Genomic DNA, 26,926 nt, shown 5'->3' with positions numbered 1-26,926 from the left:
CCTGTAAATGGGAAACAGACAGAAAGTGAAAATCAAATCTCCGAGTTACATAACACAGTGTGTAAGTGTTGATTGATTTCTGGCAGGGCATCAACGTTTCAGATATTCTCCAACTCACAGGTATCTGAGTAAGAAGGATTTATATCTCAGAGATATATTTCCTGGTACTAATGTTCTTTCAAAGTTTGCATGATAATAACTCAGGTCAGATAAAACATGATTAACAAGTTATAAGTGAGAACAGTCTCACAGATTGGCATGGGCAAAACAAGACTGTTCTCTCTAAAACAACAATGTTGTTGAGACAACTAACATTCACCTGTTCATAAAATGAGAAAATATTGATGTACAGTATTATCCAATGCAACTAGTTGTATATTTATCAGACTTATTTCTTGTAAAGTTACTATTCGTTTGTTGGTCTGTGCTGTAAACACATTTGTTGCATGTCCGTCCATAAAAGAGATCTCTTTGCTCCTCTTCTATGAAGTTCATTGTTTTTTTTGGAAATATTTTATCTTTTGTGATTTCTGAAACATGAAACTTGACTTCTCTGACTCTTTTACTATAATAACCAATGGAACAATGGTAGCAGTCTCACCTGCAATCATATCCTGTGACTTTCCACAAAAACAGAGGGTGTCCAAACATGTTTTTCATTTACTCTTTTTTTATTTTAAATAAATATATTTAAATTTTTTTTGGCATAGGAATAAAACAAATGACCACAATTGTTTGGCTCAAAGTAATAGACATACAATTTCAGCATCCATGACATTAGTACGTGGGCACTGCAGCAATAGTTTGTTAGTGTAGTGTACAATAGGCCTAATTACTAAAATAATGTAGGCTACTTAACAGTAGAATAAGAGAACACAAGATATAAAGTCAAACAAAGATTTAAATTTAAATTTTATTTCCTCCCATAATATATGGTCTATAATCATTTTAGATATTATACATTCAGTGCAATCTATTTACACATTTCTGAACAATTTGACAAAAAGAAAGGATAAATGTAATAGGTCAATACATTTCTTCAACTGTATAAATTGTATAAATGTATAATAATTGTATTGTATAATTTCAAATCAACGTAACATAAATATGATCTTGTTTTTCATTGACTTTGATAACCAACTTGTTACTTGTTGATCACCACAATCATCAAACAATCAAACAGGCAGGTTTCTAAAATAACACTTTGTGCTATCCTGGACAAAGTTTGCATTTTGTCTTAATCTGACTTTGAACTCTGGTCTCCATTTTTCCGTTTTTGACCAAAAAGACGAAAACGTCCAGTAGTTTTTTGGCGTTTCTTTTTTTCATTTCTGATTAGCTTGTAAGGTGCAAAGTGAAGACGAAATTTTCTTTTCTTCTCACCTTTTTTTTTCGTTGCATGTTTTCTGCGTTTCAGTGGCTTTAGTACAGGTGAGTCATTTAGATCTAAATTGTGAACACCCTCTGACAAAGTGACATTTGCATCTGTTTTTGTATCAGATTTGCTTTTGGCATTTCCGTCATTATCTTCTACACAACTCTTCACGCCATCTTGTAAAGTCCCAGCTAAAGTTTTTATTTCCATGTACTTAATCGTAATGCTTTGTACACCATCCTTTAATTCTTCATCAGTTATCTTCACATAATATGTTTTTGATTTCTCTGAACCACATGTAGCTTTGATTGCTCCTTCATTATAACCAGTTCTAGCTTTTGGTTGAGCATCTCCCTGTCTGCTGCTTGCTACCAGTTCTGGTTGTCTAAGAGAAGACTCCTCTCCATTATCTCTTTTCTTTTCCTGCTGTTCCGCTGCACCAACATCATTGTGTGTTGTATGTTTAACACACTCTGATCTGTTCCGTCTACCCTTATTGTTTTGATAAACTAAATCCTGACAACAGTGTTGTAATCTTTCTGATGTTCCTTTCCTTTCTGCCTGTTTATGTTCAATAATCATGTGATCATTGTGAGCCATGTTCTGTTTACTATCACCACAGCAAAGGTTATATTTTGTCATGAGCCAAGCGCTTCCTGATACCATCCCGGTTTCATCAGCTCCAGTTTGTCTTTCCCTGTCGACCATTACATTTATTTCGATCTTATCATTATTTCCTTTTTTGTCCAGACTAACAGGTTTAAGCTTATTATCCTGCCCAACTTCCTGTGTACCCTCCTGATCTTCATTCATGTTCTGTCTTACATCATCTAATCCTTCATTGACCTGATGCTCTGTATCCTCGTCGTTGCATTTTGTTGAATCTATCTCTCTCATTTCTGTCTGTTCACCTTCCATCTTTTCACCCCTTTCTCTATTTACATTAATCACCATACCTTCTTCATCTCTCTGCATGTCAACACAAACTTGGTGAGGATACTCACGTCTCTCATGCATATTGCTGACTTCCTGTTTATACTTCTGATGGTTACATGACGCGTTGGCTATGTCGTCACCCTCAAGACACTCAAGTGGTCTCTTATGTCTAACATCATCTCGTCTTCCACTGTCATGTTCCTGATCGGCAACACTCTCTTCAATTTGACTTTTTCTCTTTACTGCGCTGTCTTTAGCTTCTGCATTTCCTTTAATGTCCTCATCATCCATCACTGTCTTCCCCTCATCTCTTGGTCTTTCTGCATGAGCACGTTGAAGACGATAACTCAAGTCATTCCTTTCCTCATTACAAACTTCCTGATTCTCTACATAGAGGTCAGATGATACCCCCAATTCTGTAGACCTCTCTTGAACACTGACTAAGTCTTTATTTCCAGTTTCTTCATTTTTGTCAATGACAGCTGTTGTGTTATTATCTGCCTCTGCTCCCTTTTCACATTCCTCTCCCTCTGCAGCATCTTGACCATGATTAGAGGTATCACCGGTAGGTACTCCAGGAGTAGTCTTCACTCTGATGTCCTGGGAACAAGTATCAGGAGGATGCACTGGGAAATAGGAATAAAATAAATTCAGGTAAAGTACCAAACAATTTGAACACTGCACATCAGTATGAATACTGAACATGTTTGCCAGCTTACCTTTCTTTTTCCTGTAAAAAAGAAGATAAGCACTGCTGGACCTGGTGATTGTGCAAAAAAAAGCAGGCTTACTCATTTTCAAATACAAAGTTTTATCTTGTGTTTTTTACAGGGGCTTTCTGTTGTGCATGCTGTGTAATGATTATTTTAAGGTATTATTTTTAGCAGACAATGTAAATACAAAGAAGGGTGCTTTGATGCATGCAAATCTGTATGCAGGTATGAGTCTATGTGGATACATCCATAGATATTGGGACTGTGAGATACACATATAGTATATGTATTTTAATGATGATCAGTGAAGGTGGTGGGGTAAGAGATTGGGTTAGGGAATAGGTAAGAGAAACAATCTGCAGTTGTGATAACAGCATGATGTAATATAGTATTTTAACATGCATATGTGTTATAGTCAAGCAAACTGAAAACTATTTAAAAATAATCTCAAAAACATGTATGGTGGGGATAAAAAGAAGGACTAAAACTTACTTCTCAAAGTCATGCAGCTGGAATGGCTGGTTATCAAGCTGTTGGTGAAAAGAAAAAACATCAAAAAATACCTTGATGAATCAGTTGTTTACACTGCAATATGTACAACACTGAAGTTAAAGTGTTCAGTCTTACCAATGTGACTGTAGCATCGTTGAAGTTATACCATCTACCATCCTCCTGGGACTTGATTGTTGCAGTGTAATGTCCACTTCTGAGATCTCCAAAATGCTCCACGACTGCATAAAGTTCATATGCCTGATTCTGATCACCAGAGGAAAACATGGCAGACACTGTGATCAGGAATGAAAATAAAATGTGTCATGAAAGACAAAAAAAAGCTACGGTACCTCTGGTATCTGTAGGGTGTGGGGAACATCCACAGTGCGGTTGATTTTGACGTATGTCATGCAACGGTAGTCAAACTCAAACCTTTTCAGCAGCAGCATCAAAACCTCTGGATGACGCTTTATTACACATTTCTGAATGAAACACACAGAGGTCCCTCACATGTATTATCATGGTGGAACAATGCCTTATAACCAGTGGTGTGGCCTACGTGATGCGCAGATATACGCAGTACACTCACTACGAAAGCTCCAGGATTTCCGTATACCCAATTAAAAATGCCCAATGACACGCAGCAACATATTTTCCATTATAATTTTGATATATTAGGAAATGTCTTATGTTTTAATCTTCACATAGGATGAATAAAGTTATAAAATAAGTATTTTCACCATAAATTGGTGCAAAAAAGTGTGTCAAAACATCCCTGGGGGAGGACACCCAGACACCATCGTGATTCAGGCCAATATACAGTAAATATACAGTACAGCATACCCACTACAATACATAAGACCTCACCTCTGCTCATAATGTAAACTCCTTACACTGTCACTACACAATTACAGATTACACATATCGGCAACATGTTTTCTTATTACTTACAATAGTTGCATCAGATTTGGCACCACACTCGTCACAGTACATCTGGTTTTCTCCGCTAAAATCTGATGCTCTGAAATACTCCTCAATGCCATTGACCTGATAAAAAGCACTCATGTTATTTTCGTCTACAGTAAAGTGTTATTAAATGTCTTCTCAAAGAGTTTTTGATATATCACAATAAGTCCTTGATAATGATGTTTCATTTAACTGATGAGATCTCTGACCAAGATACTAGTGTGTAAATATATTTAGTTTACTAGATATCACCTGGCAACAGAAAATTGGTTTCTTACTACACTATAGTGTTCATTGTAATCCACCAATGCAAGAGAAAGATGCCAAAATGCCCCATCTGTGTCAGTCTCAGTACAACATGCAGAACATGTGGTCTTGTGTGTCAAAAGGCCGTGGAAGATCTGAAAGCACAGAAATACAGAGACTGGTAACCAAGTATTTGTCATTTAACAAAGCCAATCTCTTGGATATGGATAATTTCTTGTTTACCTCTGATGCGTCAGGACTGGTCAGACCTAAAATCTTCTCATAGTACTCAGCAGCATCACGCTGTTCATACACTGGGGGGGAGAAATCAATGTATATTTCTCCAACAAAGTAAGTGGTACCCTTATCATATTGACTTTTGGTCAACTCAACATGGATATAATAACTTCTCTATATGACTGTATGTTTATACTTTCAGTTCACAGGATGCAGATATTATTTTTCAGATACTACACCATGCTTAAGTTAATGCAAACCGGTCACATTTTCAAAATAGTTTGTTTATGTTTTTCTGTTAACACATACTGCACCTACCATTGTTGATGCCCAGCTTCTGTGTGATTTTATAGGTATATGCCTTTTGTTCTTTCAAGTCGTTAAACAAGGATGTAAGAAGAGGATCGATACACTCAGTGCCAGGATGTTCACAGTTGTGCCTACACAAGTTAAGACATAAAGAATATGAGAAATACAAAAGTGCAGTGTAAGCTCAATATATTTTTAATGCATTATAAGTCATGAAGTTGGACTTTGTAACAAACCTTTCCACAGCCTCTGTGAAGTCTTCGGTCATGAAAAGCACCTGCAGCACACTGTTTAGGTAACATGTTGCTCCTTGGTTTATTAAGCCATGATACCTATTGGCGTCTGGCAGGAGATTGGTAATAAGGCATGTAAATTACATATCACTACTGTGGATTATAAAAAAGCCTAACAGCGCGTATATCTTACCTGGAGTTGGCTTCATTTTGGACCATAAATAATAACCATTTCCCAAGTAATTTATCTTTTGACGATTTTATGAGTCCACTTCTACACTTTCAGCTGCAAATGAGTTGACAATCAGCTGTTGACAATAAATGAATCGCACTTGTTGTGGAAACGAATAAATACAGAAACCATATGAGCCTACCTTCAGTTGTAAGAATCTCACTTTCAAGACATTCATGCAGAAATTGTTCTCGCTGATTATTCTCGACGCACACGAACAATGTCTCTAGCTCCTGTAAATCCAACCCTCTCTACTTTCTCTTTCACTTGTCACAAAATGCAGGGTTGCTGCATTCAGGGTGTGTCGGACATATAATCATGAAGAGGTGGCTAAGATGACTGACAAGGAAATTAAATTGCACAAATGGCTTTGTACCATGGACTGCTGTAGCCTGCTGATCTGGTTGTAAAATAAATCGCAAACTTCCACAAAGCTTCTTCTCTTTCTTCTCTCTCTGCTTAAAAGGACCTAAATGCAGCCTGCAAATGTATTTAATAGGGTGAGAAATGTCCTCTTTGTGGATGATTTATGTTATGTAAACATATACCATATTCAGTTTCATATCCATAGCTTAAGAGCTATTTGCATATTACTAAAACCCTATAAACACATGTGGCGTCTGAGCTATGCTGGATGATGTATTGACAGGAATCCAGTTGATTATTAAAAGGTTTGTTGAGATACGTCACACACTACTACATCTCGGGTGTATTTGTGTAATTAATTTATCCATAAGCAATGATTTGGAGCATTGGCTAATGTAATATTCCACTTAATGTGTTTAAAATTAAACTGATTATACATTTAAAAAAATTATTTTACACAAGGGATCATTTCTGTGTCTTATTTGGTTGTGGACTGACAGAGCCCTTACAGGGACCCTGTTCATCACATGAGGCCCTCTGTCTGTATTTGATGCCCTGTTGGTGTGGCTTCAGTCCAGTGTAGGATTTCATTATCTTCACACTAAATAATGAAGCAAATCCAAGGCATCGGGCAGAACTTTATTTGTACAGCAACAGCTTAAAAATGGGAACATCAAATGAGTATTGCACAAAACAGCCTTTTACAGCAAAGCTTTAAAATATGTAAACAGCAGCAGCAGGAGCTGATGGTCGTCTCTGTCAAGCGGTCCACCCTCCAGGAACCCTCACCACCATTTGGATCACAGACAGGTGCTGGATTCCAAATCCAGTCAGCGGCTCGGAGTCTCCATCCAGCATCTTGTCTGTGAAGATCAGCCGGAGAGCCTCTTCTCCTACACACACACACACACACACACACACACACACACACACACACACACACACACACATATATAACATTAGGCATTTGACATTCAAATTATGTCTGATCAATCAATTACGCTATGCAGCATCAGTAAAAGATAATACGTTTTACTTTTGATAGGATATTTGAGCCTACATTTTACTGTCAATCCTTATTGAATCTTTAATTTAGCCTAATTAAAATGTTAAATTCAGGATTTGTAGGCTAATACTGCTTGTAATAGATCTGTTATTACTATCTTTCCTAACAATCTGGGGCCTTATTCCCCCACTGCAAGCCATCAAATCTGCTTTCAAGGATAAAGTTCAAAATAATACGGAAAATATTCAGCTGACAAATACACAACACGAAAACAAAAATTCAAAGTTTCTAACAGTCAGCTCCTTGGTCGGCTAAAAATAGCTGCAAGTTGAGTAATGGCTGTCCTACCTGCGCTCTCGGGAAGCTTCTCCGCTATCTTCTTCTTCAGCTGCAGCACCGTCATGCTCTTAAACTGCTCATCTGTGTTGCATAGGTCGATCATCATCTTATCCCCCCTCAGTCCGTGCACAATGACCTGGTAGATCTTCCCCATGTTGGTTCTGTCTGGGTGCGAGTTGATAATGCTGCTGCTTTCGGCTGCGCCGCTGACAAGTTTTCCAGGGCGTTGCCAATTATTTGACGTAAGAAAGAGGGGGACTGAGGATACTTTCACTTTCGTCTTAAAGTTATTATTAAGTAAATGTGTTGTTTTTATAATTTACTCTGTCCCAGGTGTTTTTTTGAACACTTGGGCAGGTGTGTTGGTATGGTTGTTTCCGTGCCTTTTCAACCCATTCCCTTCATAGCTGTGTATTAGTAGTCCACATTAGTAGGCTAGGTCAGTATAGGCAATGACAGATATTATAAATATATATTTTCCTGACCGCATCCATTCCTGCCATGATTTAAAAAAACTTCACCCCTTACACATTTTGGACACCAAAGCTGAAGCGATTGTCCACTAGTCTGCATCGTAATGTATGCACGTGGCCCAGCCTAAAACAACAACCACAAGAATCAGCTGATGCTAACTGGAAATCACCTGATATTCCAGCAGTGGCATCTGACCTTAAAGGAGGCCTACTGTTCAATTTGTCTTCCTGTAGCCTAGAAGCTGCTTAGACACAATTTGATGTCTAAACATTATTACCATACCGTAATCACATTATTATTGTTCATATTATTATTATTAATGATAATAATATAGAACTACAATTGCGAAATTGATGGGGTTTTATATGAAACTACGAAATAATGCAAAAACAGAAAAAGGTAGGCCTATTTATCACCATAAGGCCATACATCAAGTCTGTACAGCATTAATGAGCTGAAAAGTAAAATAATTTTCTTTTAACATAGCCTAAATACAGAAGGGGAATACCGATCTGCTACCCTGGATTCACGTGACTTCTTGTTATTGCTGGGGGAAACTGAAAGTTGAAATAAAAGAAATCTTGGTGGTGTCAGTGAAGGTGACACGGCAGCCAGTTCTCTGCTCCTTTCCCAGAGCGCGTACTGAGAAGAAAGTTGTCGACGAAGAACAGAGGAGCTGATCTAAAACAAAATGACCACAGAGGAGAAAAGATACGACCGCAATGACACGACTCTGAAGTTTGTCAACAGACCAGATGATCTGGATCCACTACGTAAGCGCAAAATAATCATATTTGTTATTTAGAATCAGCCTACTCCACTGAGGTGCGTACATTTCCCTAATTAAGTCTATATTAAGGATTTGCATTTATTAAATTACACATTGTTGGTAACAGCAGATGTCCATGTCGGATGTGCAGTGACTGTGAGGCTCAGTTAAAACCGTCTGCTCTTGTTGTGCACCTCAGCCCCAGAGGAAGGAGACTTGAATCTCCGAGCAGAGATGTCCTGCGGTCATGCCGTCACCCCGGAGTCTCTCACTGGGTGGTGTCGCAGCCTGCTGGATCAGGTAGGCCTACGTTCTACCGCCAATTTAAATATAGTCCATTTCGACAACTTATTCAACTACCATGTTTTATTTCTTCTTCTTTTGTTCTTAGTGTGTAAAGTATACTCTCTAGGCTCTATGGTCTTTAGGGTCTTTAACTGGCAATATAACATAAGCTATCCTAATCATTTCAGGGCCAGCACAAATTTAGGTGCCCTGCTTTAAAGGACGACACCCTGCAGAAGTGTGATGCAGAGTGGTCTTACCAAGAGGTGCGCAGGCTGGCACTGCTGACAGCTAAAGAGATGCAGGACTTTGAAGAGAAAATCGCCCGCCTTGCTGCCACCGAATACTGTGACTTCAAAACAGTAGGTGTCCCTGTTACCTCCACCTTACAGAAAGTACAGACTGGTTCAATCATGAGTTCAGCCCATTTTTTCTATGCAAGTCTACTACATCACAATAACTAGCTAGATAACATATAACTTAAAAGGACTAAAAGGAATAGTTTGTAACATTGTTGAATTATTTCCTTTGTTTCTCTCATCCCTCTCCAACAGTGTCCTGGCTGCAAAACCTATGTGGAAAGAGAAGACCCAAGTGACCTCAGCGTGCAGTGCACAATCTGCACAGCAGACAAGGGGAAGGTATACCAGTTCTGCTGGCAATGTTTAAAGGAGTGGAAAGGTGCATCTCCACGCTCTGACCGCTGCGACAACGACGGCTGCATCAACCACGACCTGGAGCTACTTAAGAACTGCAAGACCACCGCCCTCCCTCAGGTAGAGGGGGTCGACGCATGTCCCTCCATCCGGGCCTGTCCCACCTGTGGTCAGAGAGTGGAGCATGACAGAACGGGCTGTAAGAACATAATCTGTCCTCGCTGTCAGGTCGAGTTCTGCTTCGTGTGCCTGAAACTCACTCCTGAGTGCCTGAGGACGAGCTCTTACTTCATCCCCTGCAGTGACGGTGTGGCTCCCAGACAAACCTCCATACCTGTGTGGCGCAGAAAATAAGAGTTGCCACATATTCATTATTACTGCTTTCTTTTGTCACATTGTTCTGTTTGTTTGATTTTAATGTTCTATTTTCAGTTGTTTTTTTTGCAACTGAAGCCAAAAGTGTAGACTTATAGGCTTATTTGTACATTCCATAGTGAGCATTAAAATATCTGATGCATATTCTCATAATGTATAATGCTTTACTTGTAATGTTGCCACTGAAGGTGTTTACTGTTCATAGTACATCATTAATAACTGCATCACTTAATAAAGTTTCTCTTTACATTAATGCTGAATGTCAATTTAATGTCAATCAAGCACATGTATCTGAATACATTTATTGTATGGACAGGGTTAAACAACGGCAAAATACTAACGTGTTTTATTAACATGCAATATAATATTCAAAAGACAGTCTTTTCATAGGTTGATCATCTTGAACTCGCTCCTTGGCACATACACAAAGAAGAAAAATATTTTCACTTTCATCCTATAAAAATTAAAGAAACATACACTAACCTTTCATTTGTCAACTTTTGCTCTAAAATTACTCTATTGAAAAACTCCAAATATCAAACAGATGTTTTACAAATTGTTGTTGCAGAGCTTAAAAATCAAGCAGTTTTTGCCCATGTAGGTGTAGAAAAGTGAAAATATGCAGACCGCTCTGACTTTTCATGCAGAACAAAATGTGCAGAGGCCCAGGAGAAACTGTAGTACCCTCTATAAGTTCAGGTGATCCCAAAATAACACAAAACAAAAACATTGATGATGACATATTAATACTGGATAAGTTGTTTAATATCCAAAAAAGTATCCTACATACATGATGACACATTTTTAACATTCCTTTAGCTATTTCTCAGTCTGATATTCTTTACTTCCATGGCTCTTTTTTTTTGTTGTCCCTGCTCTTTGGAGCCTTTTTTCTCTCTCTAGGACTGGCAGTTTCTTCTACCTTTTTCACAGTTAGTTTGGTGTGCTGTTTGCAGCTGCTGTCTGCATGGTACATTCTCTCCTTGACCCTCTTTGAACTGGTTGGTTTTCCGCATAGGTTTGGTGGATAGTTATACCCTGTTAGTTCTTTCAATTTAAACTGGTCTTGCAAGTTCCCTGCCAAGTATGGAATAGAAGAAGAAGAGTAGCCATTGGAGGAAACATGAAATGAATTCATATCAGCATCACACATTTTTGCACTCACACCAACGCCTCTTTTCGGTTTAGGACTAAATCCTTCTGTTTTGAACTCTGCTACTGCTGCCTTTTTGTATTTTACAACTGTAGTTTCTGCGGGTTTGGTGCTATTTCTTGTACTGTCAGTCATACTTGTTATAGTTTCTGCAACAATATTGTTCTGTGTTTTCCAGGATAGTCTTTTATGTGGGGATGAAGGGTTTTGCTCTGACACACAGCCTAACTGGTGTGTTGTGGGGCTCCCTTTGGTTTTCCGATTCCGCATGTGCTCCTCTGAGTTTGTATCAAATTGCTGTCTGATTGGCTCGTGACTTTTTGGTCCTCCATTTTTTTTTGGCATTTCAAAATGTGTCCTTTTTGTTTGCAAACTGTCTCCATCTGCTCCAGTGTCTGTATAAGGAAAACTCTCTTTATGTGTCCTCACACATGTTGCTCTCTGGCTAGGCTGTTTTTCCAGTTCCCCAGAAAGGTTGGTAGGTTTCTTCAAAACGGTATCAGCACAGATCTTTAATATCTTGTCATTCAAATGCTTAATCTTTCCGCCGCTGTTGCATCTTTCATCTTTCATTTGATGATGAGGAACGAGAGCATCTCCTCTCACTGCCTCATCATGTCTTATTTCAGCCTCAACATCTGAATGTAGGCAGAGAGCCTCCCGGTTGCCTTCATCAATTTTTTCAAAGTCTTTGCTCACTTTGAAGAGAAAAAGGGAGGTTAACAATAATTATTAATTTTTTTTAAACAATGAAAAACCATCAGAAATGTTGAGACTTACAACTTTCATCATCTTAGCCTTAAGACCAAAACCAACAAATTGAGAAGTGAATGCTGTACATTTTCAAACTTACCCTTCCTGTACATGAGGAGGTAAGCTGTAAAAGACCTTAAAGGCTTGTCTCCAGCCCCAAACAGTGGCTGTTTGACCTGCAGAATACAAAATAATATCACAGTGAATGTTAAATTTCATGTTGTTAAACTGCACAATGTTTGTGAAACTGTGAAACTCGTTAATAGCTAATATTTGCCTCCTTACCCTGTTAACAATGTCGTCATTGAAGTGATACCACACGTGAGTTTCAAAAGATTTGATATGTGCAGTATAATGGCCTCCACTTAGATTACCAAAGTGGTTAACTATAGCGTAGAGGTCGTATTGGCAACTCTGAAGAGAGGGAAACACAACAAAGTCACTACATTTAAAAAATGTTCAAACATGTTGGCATAATTATAAGTGCATATACTGTAGAAACACACCTTTATGTGTAAAGTTTGGGGGACGTCCACGTTGCAGTGAAGCTTGACAAAACACCTGCGCTTGTAGTCAAAGCTGAATCTTTTCAGCAGGAGCGTCAGAATTTCTGGATTGTGTGTTATCTCACATCCCTAGAACACATTGTGAAAACAACTGCATCGACTAAAGACAGTGACAAAGTTGGCCATCATGCTTGAGGCTTCACATGATCTAAATCAGGGTTAAGACATTAGCTGTAATACTGTCCATAGCTTTACAGGGGCAGTGGAAATGAATGGAAATGTATTAGACAGTACAGGGTTATATATAAATTGGATTTATATCATCTTTGTATATACATTGTCATCTACAGTAGACTTATGAGAAGTGTTATGCAAGTTTTAATATAAGACTATAAAAAGGAACTTAATTTAAAGGAACACTCACCAAGACTGCATCTCGCTTTTTTTTGCATCGGTTGCAGAACATCTTGTTGTCACCGCAGACCTTTTCTCCCTTGAAGAATGCTTTTAACCCTTCTTCCTGTAAACATAGTATATATCGTCACCCTGCATGTATCTTTTCTTATATATTTTTGAAAAACACACATCTCTTAATCTTGTTAAAGGAATGCAGAGTACCACGCTGTAGGTTTGAGGGAGCGAAACTTCCACTCCAAGTGGCAGATACCAAAAAGAGCTCGTGGAATCGTTCCTCCCTTTGCACTTGAGGCATTCGGTCTTGTGATTCAGCTCTCCCTTAAATATCTAGACATAAAGATACATCACAGGGTCAATACATCCATTCAGACTGGTAATTAAAGAGTCTGATTGTTTTTTTAGTATCAAATACTCTCCTCTCAAACCACTTAATCAATATGACAATATGTTCCACATAATGAGGAAAATATGCAGAACATTGTATGATATCCCGATATTACTGCAGTTATTAGTGCAGTCATCTACTGATATTCTCTTTAAATTAACATAAAAAATCTCTAGGTGTCTTTTGCTATATGTCGCAGCCCTTGTGATGTGTTTATTGCACCAATTGGTATCCCAAGGATGATAAAAATACGATATATTGTGCACCCCTACAATTAATGAAGTGGTCATTAAGATATCAAGCAGATTAATCCAGAATGAAAATAATAAGTTGCACTAAACAAAATAAGAGTAAAATGACGCTATATATCATTAACAGAAGACTATTAATGTTCTAATGACAGACTTTATATAGCATGTATGTCATTAGTTATACAAATCCCATGCTACAGTATCCGTATACCTTGGCTGACTCCGGACTGGTCCGACACAGGATCCTCTCCAAATACTCTGCAGCATCACGTTGCTCATATACTGAAAGAAGAAGTGAGGACAAATATGTCATTATGACATATATTCAGCCTCTCTGCAGGATATCAACACACAACCTACAACTACAGCAGCAGTGTGATGTCTCAAATCTAAGCTTACCGTTCGTGATCCCCAGTTTGTTTAGGACGTTATGCGTTCTGGCCGTACTTCTCTGGAGAACAACAAAAAGTCTTCTCAGCTGTTTGTCAATGGTTGTTGAATCTTCACTGCAGCATCTGTGGCACAGTGAGCAGATTATCTGCCTTTACTACACTTGGCACATTTCATATCCTATCTTAAATTGCTCATATTATGCTCATTTTCATTCATCTGTTAATTTTTGTTATATTTCACATTGCTGAAGCTCCTCTTTTCACCCTGTGTGTTGAGCTCCCCGTTTTAGCTAGAGTGAGGCATCTCACCTCTGTTCCATCTTTGTTGAGAGTCGCACATTCCCAGTGGCTAGGTAAGGACTACTAGCCAGTCAGAAGCAGAGTGTGAGAGTACTAGGCAAGCATTATAACGTGTGTTACAAATTGACACACGTTTGTCACAGAAGTAAAGGCTGGACTACAATGCAGCTGTTTGGAGCAATTTGTGAACAAAGTTTTCTCTGGGAGATGGTAAGTCTCTTTGGGGTGGAATTGGGGCTTTTTTACTTTGTAAAGCTGTAACATACACAAAAAAGAATATAACACAATAAGGGAAAGGGAAAAAGGCCAAAAAGCTTAAAATGAGCACTTTAAGATTTCTTTTCCAATTAATCTGTCTTAAAGGAATAGCTTGAAATGTGCTTGGGAAATATGCTACACTTAATTTTTTGTCCACTGCTTCCAGTCTTTATGCTAAGCTAAGAAGCTGCTGGCTTCATGTTTACCGTACAAACATGAGAGTGATAACAATCTTTTCACGTAACTCTCAGCGAGAAAGCATTCCAAAGTGTCAAACTATTCCTTTAATATACTGACAAGAGCTAAGGAAACCCCTTTGTCCATTTTCATTTGAGCTGACCTGTCTAAAAATATAAAGACAACCATTGCAAAAATGACGTTACCAACCGTTTCACAGCCGCCCGGAAGTCCTCGGTCATGAAAAGCACCTGAAGCACGCTGTTCAAATAGCATGTGAGACCTGGACTGTTCAGGCCATGGTAATCTAAAAACATAACAGACACATTATCATAAAACTCAGAAACATGTGAAGCAGCATTCTTCAGCAGTCTCACTTCATGTCACGTACCCGAGATGGTGAAGCTGTCTAGTGTCTCTCTGAACATTTCCACTAGGTCATGATTCATATTGATATCTTTCAAAAAAGGGTGTTGACATTTTTAGACGTTTGAAGGTTTTTTTCAGATGCATGGATTCTGCCTGTTGGAGCAGATAGATGGTACAGCGGAAGTAAAGAGACAGCAAGCAGGGACAAACGTTAAGGCTGCAATTTGGTATTTCTATAAACACACACTGATTGACCAGGTAGAACATGCATCATAATCTACAAAAGAACAACACTGAATGTTATAAACAGCCAAAGGACAGGACTTACACATACTTTGATACTATTTTGTTAGCTAAGCTGATAATGAAGGGTTATTTTATTTTAAAAGTATACTTCTAATGTAGAAATAGTTTATAAATGTAAAAATAATAAGAATATTGTGAAAGCACCAGTTAATTTTTATTAAGATAACATTTCTCACCATCTGCAGGTGGTTAATTTGACTGTTAAATAGAGACAGACTTATAGAAATATCAACTACCTTGACACAGTGGTGGAAATAAAAAGTAGCCTACATTTACTTGAGTAAGTAAATAATTTAATGTGTAAGTAATTATTTCAATTTTTGCCACTTCCACTCTATTACATTTTACTGAGAAATATTGCACTTTTACTCCATTTATCTGACAGCTGTAATTGCTGTTTGCTTGTCAGATTCAGATCTTAAAAGTGCAGTATTATATAAATGTTACATTAGCTCCACATCAACTAGACAGAACAATAAACAAGCTTCTTACACATCGATGGACCAGTGATGATAATAATTCAATTTTCCATCAATCGGGGGCCAATTTGGTCCATAACAAGTAGCCTACTTTTGCTTTTCAAACTTTAAGTATCTCTGTTATAAGATGATCTGTGTGTGTTGTAAAGCACTTTGGATCATCTGTGTTTTGTGTAAAGTGTTATATAACATATAGTTGAGTTGAGTTTGTACTTCTTCTTTAAATTAGAAATACAGGACTTTTACTTGTCATGGAGTATTTTTAAACTGTGGTACTGCTACTTTCACTTCAGGTAAATATCTCAATACTTCTTTCACCACTGCTTAAAACTTAATAACTCTAATTTATATTAGCACAACATATGAAAAAAATCACAACATGAAAGCAGATCGAGCTTAGTTCATTAAACACAAGAAGTAGGCATTGAACGCAGCTGTTGTGTTTGGGTGTTATGGAAACCCATGCAGCCTCTCAATCCCCCACTACCCCGCGCCTCCAAAACACATTTTAAAAATGACAAAAATAACCTAAAATAAAATAAGAAGAAAAAGAAACTCAATGTGAAGTTGCAGCCACACCTACACTTTATCTAACTCATCAGGTCCGGTTACACACGGTGACTGTTTGTTACATGGGAGGGAAAACACGAAAATACTCACCTCGTCTGATTACCCGACGCACTCCCGCAATCTTCTTTCACTTTCGATAGCAGCAAGAGGTTGAAGGAGGAAGACAGAGACAGGAAGACAGAGACAGGAAGACAGAGAGACGAAGACAAAGAAATGAACGCATAAAGCCCGAGACTCGCAGCTGAAATTCCATATAGACCCCGAGTGTTGAATTTAATGTAAAACATCCTCTAGAGCTGCCTAATTCCACGTGTGGTGGTTGTGTTTCCGGTTGAGCACAATAATAAAAGGAAGTCCTAAAAATCACCTGGAGACAAACTGGGATTCCAAGGTAAGACATAACTTCCTTCCTTATTAACTTATACATCTACTGTTAAAATAAACCATTTTAAAGAAAAGTGTTTTCATTCACTTAATTGGTTTCTTCTCATAAATAAAAATTGGATATTTGATTGTGTCTTTTCCATGAGTATTGGTCAAACTCTTCATTAATTCTTTAATAGGTTAGAAATAGGCCTAGGTGTGCAAAATAACTTTCGAGTAGCAATTACTTGGGTAAATAGAATTAGCCTAAAGTAAATTGGTAACTCATTTAACAAGGTGTTATTTAGAACAGTGTTTTTTCTGTAAAAGCCTCTAGTAAACATAAGCAGCTGGAAATTCCCTGAGTGACTCAGGGAATTTATGTCTTTACAGTGGCTCAGTCACGCTGATGGATTATTATTATGTCTTATCAACAGTAGGATATTTTGCCAAGGCTATCTTTAGTTTAAATGTTTTCAACCTATTAATAACAGGTTAACTCAGTCAAATCTGAACAGACAGGTATGCAGATAGCCTTTTACGCAGTTACCTAAACTTCTTGTGAATGTATTTCTCTTAGATGTACATCGCCAATAAATGTCTAAAATCTGTTTAGAAATCCTAACCAGTTTCTAGGGCCATACACCCCTCGGTCTATCCCCTACCCCTAACAATTGGGACACCACTAGGTCCCGCGTGAACGCACAAAATCTAGGGGAAGGGGTAGGGGTAAGACGAAGGATTGGGATTCAGCCCAAGTCTACTATCTGGGATAAAGTGTAAGTTTATATCACATTTGTCAGAAATCCTAATGCCAAACTTTTTCGGGGACAGGAACAGGTGGAGAAGAAGGACAACCCTCTGGATAGCACCCTGAAGTTTGTCGAGAGGAGGAACGACTTGGATCCAATGTGGGATGATAATGATGATGATGATGACTGTCTCAAAGCAGAGATGTCCTGTGGACATGCTTTCCCTCCGGACTTTCTCACACGTTGGTGTCGCGTGCAGCTGGACGAGGTATCTCATATCATTAAAACACAATTTTTTTGTAGGCCTATACATAATGCAATATAAAGCCTAAAGCCAACCAGTCTTGTGAGCCCTGTGGTTTTGTTCATATTTCTTATTTTTCTTATTCTTTTGTTTTTATTATTAGTATACCTGTCCTCCCTTCCTTTTTTCCTCTCTCCACAAAACTGAGAAAAAAAAAGGTTTTGCAGAAACCCAATTATGTTATGTAACCTAAACGGCCTGTCCTCTTTCTTGTTTAAGGGTAATTACAAATTCAGATGCCCTGCAGTGGTGGAAGAGACCACACAGTGTAATAAACTGTGGTCGTACCAGGAGGTGCGCAGACTGGCTGACTTGTCTGTCGAGGAAATGGAGCACTTTGAAGAGACCATGGCTCGCCTGGCTGCTGCAGAATACTGTGAAATTCAGCCAGTAAGTGGTCCAGTGTTTTTTTAGTTGTTTTACTAAATATTTCAAACAAAGGGCACTGATTTCCAAATATTGTGTCTACTTTTCGGTCCAATATTTCCCTGTACTGTTTTCCACATACAGTGCCCAAAGTGCAAAACGAGAGTGGAGAGGAAGGATCTGTCCAACCTGTGTGTGCGGTGCCCCATATGCACAGCTGATCAGAAGAAGACCTACCAGTTCTGCTGGCAGTGTCACAGGCAGTGGAAAGGTTCAGGACCTCGGTCTGACCGCTGCGACAACGACGGCTGCACCAACCACGACCTCGAGCTCCTCAAGAACTGCAAGACCACCGCCCTCCCTCAGGTGAAGGGGGTCGATGCATGTCCCTCCATCCGGGCCTGTCCCACCTGTGGTCAGAGAGTGGAGCATGACAGAACGGGCTGTAAGAACATAATCTGTCCTCGCTGTCATATCGAGTTCTGCTTCGTGTGCCTGAAACTCAAACCTGAGTGCCTGAAGACGAGCTCTTACTTCATCCCCTGCAGTGACGGTGTGGCTCCCAGACAAACCTCCATACCTGTGTGGCGCAGAAAATAAGAGTCTGCACACATTCACTAGCCTACTCAATGTAGCTTACCGCCTTCTTCTGTCACACTGTACTGTTAGTTTGATTTTAATGTTCTATTTTAGGATTCTTTGCAACACTCGGCTTATTTGTTCATTCCATAGTGAGCATTAAAATATCTGATGCATATTCTCATAATGTATATGCATTGCTTGTAATGTTGCCACTGAAGGTGTTGACTGTTCATAGTACATCATTAATAACTGCATCACTCAATAAAGTTTCTCTTTACATTAATGCAGAATGTCAATTTAATGTCTAACAAGCACATACAGTATATGTGAATACATTTATTGTACGGACAGGGTTAAACAACAGCAAAATACTAACATGTATTAACATGCAATATAATATTCAAAATATAAAATATTTTACATATAGAAAAACAAGTAGTGTAGCTGAAAATTCAGTTTTTTGCAGATGTCCTAGGTTTAGAAGTTGGATACCTGTATGTGGATATCTGTATTGAGCTAAACACAGTCTTTTTATAGGTTGATCATCTTGTACTTCGCCCTTGGCCCGTACACAAAGAACAAAAATATTTTCACTTTCATCCTTTAAAAATTAAAGAAACATACGCCTACCTCTCATTTGTCAACTTTTTCTCTAAAATGACTCCAATAAAAAAATCAAAATATGAAATAGATGTTTTACAAATTGTCAAACTGTGTATTGTTATACTATATTTTTGGCAATGTTAGGGTTCAGAATGTCCCATCAGTAGATATAAATTATATTTATGGTCCCACTCACCTGGTTCTTACATGAAAACCCATGTCTCAAATAGTAGCTTAATGATGGTCATGATATTAAGTCTGTTATCTGGGATAAAGTGTAAGTTTATATCACATTTGTTGACAGGAACAGGTGGAGAAGAAGTACAACCCTCTAGATAGCACCCTGAAGTTTGTCAAGAGGAGGAACGACTTGGATCCCATGTGTGATGACGATGACTGTCTCAAAGCAGAGATGTCCTGCAGCAACGCTGTCACTCCGGACTCTCTCACACTTTGGTGTCCTAGGCAGCTGGACGAGGTATCTCATGACATTAAAACACAATTTCCTTGAAGGCCTATAATGCAATATATCTTCAAAAGCCTAAAGCAAACCAGTATGGGAGCCTTGCGCTGTTGCTCAAAATGTTTTTAATTTTTTTATTTTATTTATTGTTGGTAGCCTATTTGTAGACCATCAGTCTGCCCGTGTTGGAGGGCGTCACCGACTGCCCCTCTGTCCAAGTCTGTCCTACATGCGGCATGAAGGTGGAACACAGCCGACAAAACAACTGTCACGTGGAGTTCTGTTTTGTCTGCCTGAAACTAAAGCGGGAATGTTGTAAGACCAGTTCATCACTCAAAATCTGTCCTAGTGGTGTACTCTTTTCCTGTGGCAGAGGAAGTAAAATAAATGGATCTGTCGACACTAAGTAAATACTTCATCAATATATGTTTAAAGGTGTTAATATCGTACTACCCTGTAAACTGTGTTGTTAATAAATTATTGGACTAATGCAAGGGTCCCCAAACTACGGCCCGCGGGCCACACACGGCCCGCCTCCACATTTGACCCGGCCCCCTGACCAATACCAGAGACGGGGAAAAAATGCTACTACGACCTCACTTTGCCCCAGCACGTTTTTACCCTTATGGCCACCCATACCCCAATCATAGAACGTGAACGTGACCCCCCCTGAACAGAATAATGGCAATGACATTTTCTGCGTTATTTTATTCTGTGAAGAACCCAGAGAGGGTTATTTGATCTCAGAAAGGGTTATTAATATTTGGATATGTGTGGTGCGCTGGAGTGTCAGCATGTTTTCTGGAAAACAATAAATGATTACATTTAGGGACCCCTGCGATTGTCACACTTTTTCTGTTAGAAACTGACACTGGCCCCCCATCAGAGAAGGGAAAAGTTATGTGGCCCTCACTGGAAAAAGTTTGGGGACCCCTGGACTAATGTAATGCTACGACTCCAATCAACCAGGAACATATTTTTTAAATTGTGGCCCTACTCTGTTACCTTCTGGCTGACTTTGAAATTGTACATGAAAAGGAGGTACGATGTTTTGGACTGTAAAGTGTGAATGTCAATTCATTAATCAAGGTCATGTATTGGGCTACTGATACTGTTACTAATTAGAAGGTCTATGTCAACAAAGTGAAAAAAAGCTTTTTACAAAAAGTTTGTTTAGATTCCAGACACTATTTAGAAACCTTATTATTACTCTTAAAATATTTTTGACATTTACAACATTTACAAAGTTGTTACTATTACACCCTATCAAATTATTAGCAATTACAGTTTTAATTTCAGCTAATTGCAATTACATTTAGCTGGTAAAATGTAGAAAATACAACATAAAAAATACAGCTATTTTTAAAATAATAAGTGTTGGTTTATTTTTAGATTATATCAATTTATAGTTGGTTTATACTTAGTTTACATTTTATTATTGATTGTCCACTGCAAAAAATGTCCATGATAAATTCTAAATAAAATTTACCATTATTTTGAATGATTTACTTCTCTTTCACAATAAAATGATCATTTAGCCTGAAAAAAAAAGCCATCAAAATTCAAGTTTATACTTAACATTTTAAAAGGTAGTGTTTGCTACAGATCAGTGGGATCCTCTGGGGCAGTGTGGATCCTGACCTTGCAGGAACAACATTTCCTCAAAGACAGCAGGGCTGCAGCCAGGAGACACACAGCAGCAAAGACCCCGAGCGCCGGGACTACATGGAGCTCTGCAGGGAGTCTGAGGGGCGACCAGCTCCCGGTCTGGACTGCAGTTAAAGTCTCATACGGATCACTGACCAAAAGGTAATAAAGTAAGGTTAGTATGAGCTACAGGTTACTAAAAAATCAAAAGGGTTGCATATTTATCGTGATACTTGCCTTGAAATAGAAGCAGGAAATGTAGTGAGAATGTCTGATGGGGGGGTAATGTCAGCGTACACACATAACCTCCTGTCAGGGCAGTGAACTAAACCCTGGTATCCTTTTATCTGGCCGTTAAAAATGGCAAAGACAGAATACATAATATGATTCAATTCAATTGAGAACTGGGTTCAGTTTGATGCTGCATGTAGCAAACATCAAACATCAGTATATCACTGTCACATCAGTTGTTATAAATTATTAAAGAGCTTGTTTTTAAAGGACACTGAATCTTCTCGATCTAAAAGGTATTATTTCAGTCATCAAACCACAGTATAGTTGGTACTTTACTCCCTATGTGAGTATTCATTGTTTTATTCCTTAACTGATTGATACTGCAGTTACATAAGTTGCTGAGTCATGTTACCTGAATATTGTCCCCTGCTGGACAGTCCATCCATTCAGAGCCAGATACCTGGATTTGGTACCGGTTCAGGCCAGTACACCTGTGTCTGTAACAACATCCCTCCACAGAGCCGCTGAGCTCCGTCTGGTTCTAAAAGAAAGACAAGTGGAGAATGAAGAACTTAATGTTAAACAAAAGGAAAAACACAGGTGGCATTATTCAAATAGTACATGCACACACAAACCCACCTGTCTGGTCAGGCTGGAGAAGAAGCAACGGCTGTGAACACCAAAGATCTCCCCTCTCCAGTCTTCATCTCCGCCATTTTTCTCTATCCAACATTCACTCTGAAGAACAAATGAAGAAAGAAGTAAAAAGATAAAAATGTGGTGTAATGTGCAATGGCAACAAGGTGTCACGCACTACAATGGCAGGCACAAGAAATAGAATTCACTTTATATTCCTGCTTCACAGAACTGGACAATTGAAAAGTCCAGTGTCGAGCAAGGATGTAAAGACTGTATATCAAAAATAATAAAATTTGAAATTTATAGTTCTGTCAATGTAAAGATATTTATTTTATTCTTGAAGCTGAAGGATATATAGTTTGGTGAACATGATTTTAAGGGAAATCACATAAGAGGTAATAAAACTTACTCCATTCTTGAGGGGTTTGTACACTCGACATCCCTCCAGGTATTGATCAGTCTGGCACTCCCCCTTGTGGAGGTGAAGATAATGACACCCAAATCCACTGAGAAGAGAGAATACTGCAAACTTTAGGGCTGGAAATTTAGGATGAAGAGAAAAAGTGACATCTTAAGAGACATACGTTGGTTGTGTAGAATATGTTATTATAAATCTACCTGCCGGTGCAGAAAAAAGATGAAGACGTGTTTTGACAGGTTGACAGGGAACCAAACGTAGCTCCTCCACCTATTAAAAAAACACATTGAACTTCTCTTATCAGGCTGATTGAATTAAATCACAACTATAGCTGGTGTGTGTCTACTTTCTTGTAATCGCTTTGTTCTTTTATGAAAACGACCATGCAGATTTTACATGTATTTATATGTTTAGATTTAATATCTCCATCTTTCCTCACCATCTCCCCAGACTAGACTCTGTGCCTGGTTCAGGTCAACAGTGTACCAGCCGGTATCCTGTAATGCAGCCAAGGTGACCGGGTCGATCCGGACTGTGGTTGAGTCCCCCAGCACCGGTGCCATAATGGAGCCCTGTAGGACCCGGGACTCCCAGTGAGAGGACACTCTGCCTGGAGCAACCCCCTGAAGAAAGAAAGTGTTAAACAGAGCGCGTGATGAATCTGAAAAAGGGTTACGTTGGAGCTGCTCAGTACCAGGTTCTCTAGTGGCCCCCCTAGCTCAGGGTCCGGGGATGCCAGGTGCTTCTGCAAGGCGGAAATGAGGGATGGGGTGAAAATCCTCATCTGGCCCGATCCATCAGAGTGACTCACTTTTCCTCGAGGAGAACAGCCAGCACCCACTGCAGGACGACTCAGAAAAACACATTAGAAGAACCATTTTCTAACCACTGCACATATGATCTTTAATGTGTAGTAGACTCAATGCATCCTTATTTTAGTCCAGATATTACATAGGATTTGGCTGGGATGCATCAACTGTTTTTTAAATGTTTATTCCTCTCTTTTTTATTGTTGTGTATTTTTTTTTGTACTTTGATTTCCCAGATTGTATTTAACTGTTGGACTGTAATGTGTTAATCTAAATTTAATCTAAAATTACATCTGTATTCTGTAACTTGTTTTTGATTTTCAGTGTTTTTGTCTCTAACTTTTGTTTTCTTCCACTGTTGCAAAAGAGATTCTTGATCTCAAAATATAAAAGTAAAAGAAAAGTAAGTCAAAATTGAAGCGAGGCTCGTATGTTGTGCACAATGTAAAGCCTCTTGAGCCAGACTTGTGATTTGTGATATTGGGCTATTTAAATAAAAGGGATCTGATGTGACAAAAGCCTCTAAGTTAATGGGGTTTTAAAGTTATCACTGTCATTGTTTTGTTTTTTACAACAATAAACGCACAAGCTACAAATAGATTCAGCTGTCCCAGAATCATTTTACACTTTCTTACATTAAGCTAAATTACACAATGCCACGAACAACACAACAAATTTGCCAATTGCACACTACCATATAGTAATGTAATACCACATACAGTATTAAAAGTTTGAAACAGTGACATAGAAATATCAAAATGTGTTTAAAAACCTTGAGAATTGGATGAACAGTCTCTCCAGGTCTGGAAGAGCTCTTTAGAGAAACCAAGTGCATGAAATAGCTCATGGATGACAGTCTGGAAAACAGAAGAGCACACACCCTCATTATGAACCATCTTTTTCATCCTGCGGCTACTTGTCAGGGACAACACTTCCTATATGCCCAAAGTGCCATTATTTGTTATATTTGGGTTCATCTTTCATTCTTAAGACACATTTTAAACAGACAACATTTTAATAAACTGCATGTAAAAAAAAAAGGAATATTATTAATTGCACCTGTACAATAGCCTGGTGGCTGTACGTGGCTCCTGTCAGACTGTCCCTGCAGATGACGACCACCCCGGCCACAGGTCGCCCATGGGTGTCCGTCTGACAGTGGACAGCGTAGGCCAGCACATTAGGCTGAGAGGTAGAGAGGACACAGAGGGTAGTATGAGGAAAGTCACAGCAGTGAAACTATTTAACATACAACACTTCTTAGGTATGTTTGAATATAAAAGATGTTTTCAGAGGGTCTTTTTCACCTCTGCTCTGCACTTGTCAGTGGCCTGCGTGTGGAGGTACAGGAGGAAGTCGGTGTCGGGGAGTCCAGCCCCTTTAGGACGGAGCTCAGTCCTGTGAGGTGAATCAGCCTCCGCGTATATATCACATCCATCCAGATGATCATCTGGGATCTGTTGAGAATGGGACAGCAAACAATGCTTGACATATTTGGTACTGGAGTTTAAGTACAGGTACATGCTGTATAGGTTTACCACAGGAATGCAGTAAAAAAAAAAAAAAAAAAAGATTTAGACTGATACTTGCCGTCACATCCAGACAAGTCTCAGATCTGTAGTTGTTGTTGGCTCGACCACACCTGAATGAAAAAAACTGCAGCTTTTTAAATTTGTTTTTATTCATTCATGTCTCCTTTATTCAAAAATGCTTAGTGAAAGGGAAAAATATGGGCGATCAAATAAAAACCTACTATACATCCCCAATGTCTTTTAGCAAAACTTTAAGTGCTGATATTCACATTGCCTTGTTTCCTTTGATTCTGGTGATGTTCATGTTGTAGCACAAAGTAATGTTAACATGATTTTCAATAATTTAATAAAGTTGTATATCTGATTTGTAAAAAAGAATTTCTGTTCCTTTGGATAAACTGTATCATCATGAAACTAAATCTCACCAACCTGTTATAAGTGATCACTGTAAAGAAGATCATCTTAAAGATAACGTACAAACATTGTACACACCTGTTGTAGTTAGCAGTACTGGCATTCCTCCAGATAAACTTGCAGTATTTATTGATGTCTCTGCTGAGCAGCAAGGGCCCCAATACTCTGTTCACTATGGGAACAGTTTGAAAGTACATGTTAGCCTGTGTGTGTGTGTGCGTGTGCGTGTGCGTGCGTGTGCGTGTGTGTGCGTGTGTGTGACCTGATAGTAAAGAAGACACAATCCTCACAGCCTCCTCCACCGCTGCTTTCAGCCTCTCTTTCTCAGCCTCGGATAGGTCATTGCTCTCTGTCTGAATCCAGGTCTTGATCCTGATTGGCTGTGGAGAGGCAGTAGTGGGCAGGGCCGTCTTTCTCAGGCTTCTCCTCTGTGTCTGGCCACGCAGAGATGATGCCCTCTGTCCTGGATGATTGGTTTTTTGGCCAGAGGTTCTGGCCTGGGCTCCAAGTATGGGCACGTTGGGTGGGCTGTCTGGGTGGATGGGTGCAGCTCGGACCACCCTGGCCTGAGCCTGAACCTTGTCAAAGATGCACTTCTGCAGAGCTCCAGGGAGCTCAACCACCACCACTACCACCAACATCCCCACCCAGAGGCTCTGTGATGGAGGTAAAACCATAATTATAGCGGAGACCTATTTCAAGGTTACACAAGGATGATAAGTAGTTATAAGACAATTTGGATGAGGAGCTCTGCTAAGCTGAATAATATGTTCAATCAAAGCAACTTTGTTTGTAATCATAAATACATGCATTATATTTTGTAAAGTAGCCTATTTGGATAGAATGCAGCAAATGCTGAGGACAATGACATCACGTCTTGTGTGGCTTTTGCTCTGGAAATGAGAGTTTAGTGACCTAAAAGAACTGTATAACAGTAGTGTGAAGGAAGCGTTTAAACCTTGAAGTTGCCAAATAAAACTTAGAATATAAATATGATTTTTGGGGAATCAGGACTCACAACCTCAGTATTTCTACAATTTTGGCCAAAACTTTGCCCCACCCACACAATTTTCTATTGTTGTCCAAATCAAAAGGTTATAACGTGCAGATCTTTGTCTCTCAGCTGAAACTTTAAATGGCATGCTGAGGAATAAGCCCACGCAGGTCCTAGAGGAGCTGTTACATATAATCCGGATGTCAGCTTCACCAATCTTTCTTGAAACATTAATAAGTCATAAGTATTCATCATAATTACCTTGCCATCACCACGTAGTCTCATTGCTCAAAGGAAAACAGCTTCATTTTCTCTGTATTCGCTTTTTATTCAGCACACCGGAGTGACGATCTGAACTTCTGTCTTTCTTTAAGAACAACACTGAAGAACTCTCTTGGGAGTCTGTGTATCTCCATGATACTTTTGAATACAAAGCACAATGCAACGACTGTCATCTGTTACTGAGGTGTCAGGTGGCTTC

General features: G+C 39.0%; 6 protein-coding genes across 10 annotated transcripts; 2 read left to right on the top strand and 4 right to left on the bottom strand.

The window, feature by feature from the left end:
- Positions 1-1,087: 1,087 nt before the first annotated feature.
- On the bottom strand, positions 1,088-6,037 carry LOC117935145 (ubiquitin carboxyl-terminal hydrolase puf-like). Of its 3 annotated transcripts, none has more exons than XM_034857275.1 (12): positions 5,903-6,037; positions 5,701-5,793; positions 5,511-5,616; positions 5,284-5,405; positions 4,972-5,042; positions 4,761-4,883; positions 4,468-4,563; positions 3,867-3,998; positions 3,652-3,780; positions 3,517-3,554; positions 3,031-3,071; positions 1,088-2,937 (listed from the first exon to the last, which is right to left on the bottom strand). In XM_034857275.1, exons 2-12 carry the CDS (start codon positions 5,714-5,716, stop codon positions 1,238-1,240), a joined length of 2,574 nt encoding a protein of 857 aa, XP_034713166.1. In that variant the 5' UTR covers positions 5,717-5,793; positions 5,903-6,037; the 3' UTR covers positions 1,088-1,237. The 3 variants fall into 3 exon arrangements, with proteins under 3 accessions (XP_034713166.1, XP_034713165.1, XP_034713167.1); XM_034857274.1 differs by having other exon boundaries at positions 5,882-6,036; XM_034857276.1 differs by lacking the exon at positions 5,701-5,793 and having other exon boundaries at positions 5,882-6,015.
- A 688-nt stretch (positions 6,038-6,725) lies between these two features.
- Positions 6,726-7,719, bottom strand: zgc:194655 (uncharacterized protein LOC794380 homolog). The gene is made up of 2 exons (XM_034857292.1): positions 7,460-7,719; positions 6,726-6,998 (listed from the first exon to the last, which is right to left on the bottom strand). Exons 1-2 carry the CDS (start codon positions 7,602-7,604, stop codon positions 6,865-6,867), a joined length of 279 nt encoding a protein of 92 aa, XP_034713183.1. The 5' UTR covers positions 7,605-7,719; the 3' UTR covers positions 6,726-6,864.
- A 739-nt stretch (positions 7,720-8,458) lies between these two features.
- On the top strand, positions 8,459-10,262 carry LOC117935151 (probable E3 ubiquitin-protein ligase ARI5). Its single transcript, XM_034857290.1, has 4 exons — positions 8,459-8,697; positions 8,893-8,993; positions 9,167-9,340; positions 9,533-10,262. Exons 1-4 carry the CDS (start codon positions 8,616-8,618, stop codon positions 9,986-9,988), a joined length of 813 nt encoding a protein of 270 aa, XP_034713181.1. The 5' UTR covers positions 8,459-8,615; the 3' UTR covers positions 9,989-10,262.
- Positions 10,263-10,295: 33 nt separating this feature from the next.
- Positions 10,296-16,772, bottom strand: LOC117935147 (ubiquitin carboxyl-terminal hydrolase 48-like). 3 transcript variants are annotated; one of them, XM_034857281.1, is made up of 11 exons: positions 16,416-16,772; positions 14,993-15,123; positions 14,812-14,908; positions 13,874-13,989; positions 13,686-13,756; positions 13,040-13,165; positions 12,846-12,941; positions 12,422-12,550; positions 12,201-12,329; positions 12,016-12,091; positions 10,296-11,860 (listed from the first exon to the last, which is right to left on the bottom strand). In XM_034857281.1, the coding sequence occupies exons 2-11, from the start codon at positions 15,048-15,050 to the stop codon at positions 10,851-10,853; spliced, it is 1,908 nt and encodes a 635-aa protein (XP_034713172.1). In that variant the 5' UTR covers positions 15,051-15,123; positions 16,416-16,772; the 3' UTR covers positions 10,296-10,850. The 3 variants fall into 3 exon arrangements, with proteins under 3 accessions (XP_034713172.1, XP_034713173.1, XP_034713174.1); XM_034857282.1 differs by lacking the exon at positions 16,416-16,772 and having other exon boundaries at positions 14,812-14,939; positions 14,993-15,079; XM_034857283.1 differs by lacking the exons at positions 13,040-13,165; positions 16,416-16,772 and having other exon boundaries at positions 14,993-15,335.
- On the top strand, positions 15,775-18,975 carry LOC117935218 (uncharacterized protein DDB_G0292642-like). The gene is made up of 4 exons (XM_034857358.1): positions 15,775-15,782; positions 17,492-17,708; positions 17,964-18,134; positions 18,255-18,975. Exons 1-4 carry the CDS (start codon positions 15,775-15,777, stop codon positions 18,708-18,710), a joined length of 852 nt encoding a protein of 283 aa, XP_034713249.1. The 3' UTR covers positions 18,711-18,975.
- A 2,352-nt stretch (positions 18,976-21,327) lies between these two features.
- On the bottom strand, positions 21,328-26,745 carry LOC117935153 (leishmanolysin-like peptidase 2). Its single transcript, XM_034857293.1, has 15 exons — positions 26,707-26,745; positions 25,714-26,143; positions 25,530-25,623; positions 25,096-25,147; positions 24,813-24,962; positions 24,565-24,690; positions 24,278-24,362; positions 23,391-23,536; positions 23,136-23,319; positions 22,897-22,966; positions 22,688-22,784; positions 22,279-22,377; positions 22,052-22,180; positions 21,643-21,752; positions 21,328-21,556 (listed from the first exon to the last, which is right to left on the bottom strand). The coding sequence occupies exons 1-15, from the start codon at positions 26,728-26,730 to the stop codon at positions 21,358-21,360; spliced, it is 1,995 nt and encodes a 664-aa protein (XP_034713184.1). The 5' UTR covers positions 26,731-26,745; the 3' UTR covers positions 21,328-21,357.
- Positions 26,746-26,926: the final 181 nt, after the last annotated feature.

The sequence above is a fragment of the Etheostoma cragini genome, chromosome 19, assembly GCF_013103735.1.
Source record: "Etheostoma cragini isolate CJK2018 chromosome 19, CSU_Ecrag_1.0, whole genome shotgun sequence".
Lineage (NCBI taxonomy): Eukaryota > Metazoa > Chordata > Actinopteri > Perciformes > Percidae > Etheostoma > Etheostoma cragini.
Note: the sequence above shows the minus strand (reverse complement) of the source record. Positions and strands in the feature narration are given on the sequence as shown.

What these genes read in the sequence shown, in the direction of transcription:
- LOC117935151 (XM_034857290.1), top strand. Translation starts at nt 8,616, where the DNA reads ATGACCACAGAGGAGAAAAGATACGACCGCAATGACACGACTCTGAAG. An exon ending in GTCGCAGCCTGCTGGATCAG is followed by an intron (nt 8,994 to 9,166) that starts GTAGGCCTACGT and finishes TAATCATTTCAG; the next exon opens with GGCCAGCACAAATTTAGGTG. An exon ending in AATACTGTGACTTCAAAACA is followed by an intron (nt 9,341 to 9,532) that starts GTAGGTGTCCCT and finishes CCTCTCCAACAG; the next exon opens with TGTCCTGGCTGCAAAACCTA.
- LOC117935153 (XM_034857293.1), bottom strand. Translation starts at nt 26,730, where the DNA reads ATGAGACTACGTGGTGATGGCAAG. An exon ending in AGACTTGTCTGGATGTGACG is followed by an intron (nt 24,963 to 25,095) that starts GCAAGTATCAGT and finishes CATTCTCAACAG; the next exon opens with ATCCCAGATGATCATCTGGA. An exon ending in TTTCCTGCTTCTATTTCAAG is followed by an intron (nt 21,557 to 21,642) that starts GCAAGTATCACG and finishes CCTTTTGGTCAG; the next exon opens with TGATCCGTATGAGACTTTAA.
- LOC117935218 (XM_034857358.1), top strand. An exon ending in GTCGCGTGCAGCTGGACGAG is followed by an intron (nt 17,709 to 17,963) that starts GTATCTCATATC and finishes TTCTTGTTTAAG; the next exon opens with GGTAATTACAAATTCAGATG. An exon ending in AATACTGTGAAATTCAGCCA is followed by an intron (nt 18,135 to 18,254) that starts GTAAGTGGTCCA and finishes TTCCACATACAG; the next exon opens with TGCCCAAAGTGCAAAACGAG.
- zgc:194655 (XM_034857292.1), bottom strand. Translation starts at nt 7,604, where the DNA reads ATGGGGAAGATCTACCAGGTCATTGTGCACGGACTGAGGGGGGATAAG. An exon ending in GAAGCTTCCCGAGAGCGCAG is followed by an intron (nt 6,999 to 7,459) that starts GTAGGACAGCCA and finishes GTGTGTGTGTAG; the next exon opens with GAGAAGAGGCTCTCCGGCTG.
- LOC117935145 (XM_034857275.1), bottom strand. An exon ending in ACACCCTACAGATACCAGAG is followed by an intron (nt 3,781 to 3,866) that starts GTACCGTAGCTT and finishes TCTGGTGATCAG; the next exon opens with AATCAGGCATATGAACTTTA. An exon ending in CAGCTGCATGACTTTGAGAA is followed by an intron (nt 3,072 to 3,516) that starts GTAAGTTTTAGT and finishes CACAATCACCAG; the next exon opens with GTCCAGCAGTGCTTATCTTC.
- LOC117935147 (XM_034857281.1), bottom strand. Translation starts at nt 15,050, where the DNA reads ATGAATCATGACCTAGTGGAAATGTTCAGAGAGACACTAGACAGCTTC. An exon ending in AGACAGCTTCACCATCTCGG is followed by an intron (nt 14,909 to 14,992) that starts GTACGTGACATG and finishes TTATGTTTTTAG; the next exon opens with ATTACCATGGCCTGAACAGT. An exon ending in CCTCCTCATGTACAGGAAGG is followed by an intron (nt 11,861 to 12,015) that starts GTAAGTTTGAAA and finishes TTCTCTTCAAAG; the next exon opens with TGAGCAAAGACTTTGAAAAA.